This window comes from Pinus tabuliformis, chromosome 7 (genome assembly GCF_031772625.1).
Source record: "Pinus tabuliformis cultivar Carrire ecotype Pingquan chromosome 7, CPIR1, whole genome shotgun sequence".
Lineage (NCBI taxonomy): Eukaryota > Viridiplantae > Streptophyta > Pinopsida > Pinales > Pinaceae > Pinus > Pinus tabuliformis.
Window position 1 is genome coordinate 1,717,251,171 of NC_142293.1, and position 1,535 is coordinate 1,717,252,705.

General features: G+C 36.7%; 1 protein-coding gene across 1 annotated transcript; it reads left to right on the forward strand.

Moving 5' to 3' along the window:
- Positions 1-405: 405 nt before the first annotated feature.
- Positions 406-1,235, forward strand: LOC149255195 (receptor kinase-like protein Xa21). Its single transcript, XM_089454973.1, has 2 exons — positions 406-1,042; positions 1,150-1,235. The coding sequence occupies exons 1-2, from the start codon at positions 406-408 to the stop codon at positions 1,233-1,235; spliced, it is 723 nt and encodes a 240-aa protein (XP_089311099.1).
- The last annotated feature ends 300 nt before the right edge of the window (positions 1,236-1,535 follow it).

A 1,535-nucleotide genomic window follows, 5' to 3' on the forward strand; every position in this document is an offset into this window, starting at 1 on the left:
ATGAGCTGGAATTATTGAACTTGTCTCACAATTCCTTCCAAGGGTTTATTCTTGAGTCACTTGGAAATTTACAAAGCCTTACCTGCCTAGACCTATCTTCCAACAACTTATCAGGTGTAATACTAGTGGTCACACTTAAGAATTTGAAAATGCTTCAAAGCTTGAATTTGTCTTTCAGCAGTTTCACTGGGGAGATTCCAGAAGGAGGGTTTTTTTGCAAATAAAACAATTGTCATGTCCCTAATTGGAAATCTTGGCCTTTGTGGACCACAAATATTTCAACTGCCTGCATGTCAAACACCAAGATATCATTTTGCACTTGTGAAAAGACTGATACTCCTAGTGAGTGGAGTTGTTGCTTTTATATTATGTCGTTTACTTTTGGGATTCCTTTGGAAAAGAAATATGCCTATGCAAAACTTTGATTCCTCACAAGACATTTTGCAAAGGTTGGAGCACAAAAGGATCCCATATCAAGAGCTTCATATAGCAACTAATGGATTTGCCGAGACCAACTTGTTGGCAACATGGAATTTTGGTTCAGTTTATAAAGGAATTTTGAGTGATGGCACAGTGGTTGCTATAAAAGTTTTCCATTTGCTAAAGGACAAGGCTGAAAAGAGTTTTAAAGCAGAATGTAGCATCTTGCAAAAGGTTCGACATCGAAATCTGGTGAAAATCATAACCTCATGTTGCAACATTGATTTCAAAGGTTTAGTGTTCGAATTTATGTCTAATGGAAGCTTGGAGAAGCATTTGTATCCTAGTATAAATGACAAAAATGGTGAAGATGCTTGTGAAATGGGACTAAAGACACAATTGGACATTGAAATATATGTGGCCCATGCCATTGAATACCTCCATCATGATTATTTTGTGCAGGTAGTTCATTGTGATTTAAAACCCAATAATGTGCTTATTGATGAAGACATGTTGGGGCATGTGACTGATTTTGGTATTGCAAGATTAGTTGATGAAACCTCCACAGAGTCACTTACTTCATCACTTTCTTTGAGAGGATCTATGGGCCATATTGCACTAGGTATGACATTTAGAATGTTAAATGTTTGCTTATCGTTTCTAAATGTCTAATAAACATTTTTGTATGGGCCAAAGAGTAAAATTTGATGAATGCTATCATGAATGCAGAGTATGGATTCGGTGAGCCAGTGTCTACCAAAGGAGATATTTATGGCTATGGAATTTTGTTATTGGAAATGCTTACCAGGAAATGACCAACTAATGATATGTTTTCTGGAGACCTGAACTTGCACAAGTGGGTAAATCTGGCCTTTCCAAGCAGAGTAAAGGAGGTAATTGATCACAACCTTCTTAGGGAGGTGGATGGATATGAATTTGAAGAAAATAATGTATTCAATTGCCTTTTTTCTTTGACATGGGTTGCTTTGCTTTGTTCAAAATATTCACCCAATGAACAACCAACTATGAGAGAAGTAGTATTGGTATTGGAGAGGCTAAGAAATGATTTGGGGGCAAATGAAGTTGCTTCTAGGAGATTAAGACAAAGCATATCT

Excerpts from the sequence above, each read along its gene's own strand:
- LOC149255195 (XM_089454973.1), top strand. The coding sequence starts at position 406 with ATGCCTATGCAAAACTTTGATTCCTCACAAGACATTTTGCAAAGGTTG. Across the intron at positions 1,043-1,149 it reads TATGGGCCATATTGCACTAG|AGTATGGATTCGGTGAGCCA; the intron begins GTATGACATTTA and ends TCATGAATGCAG.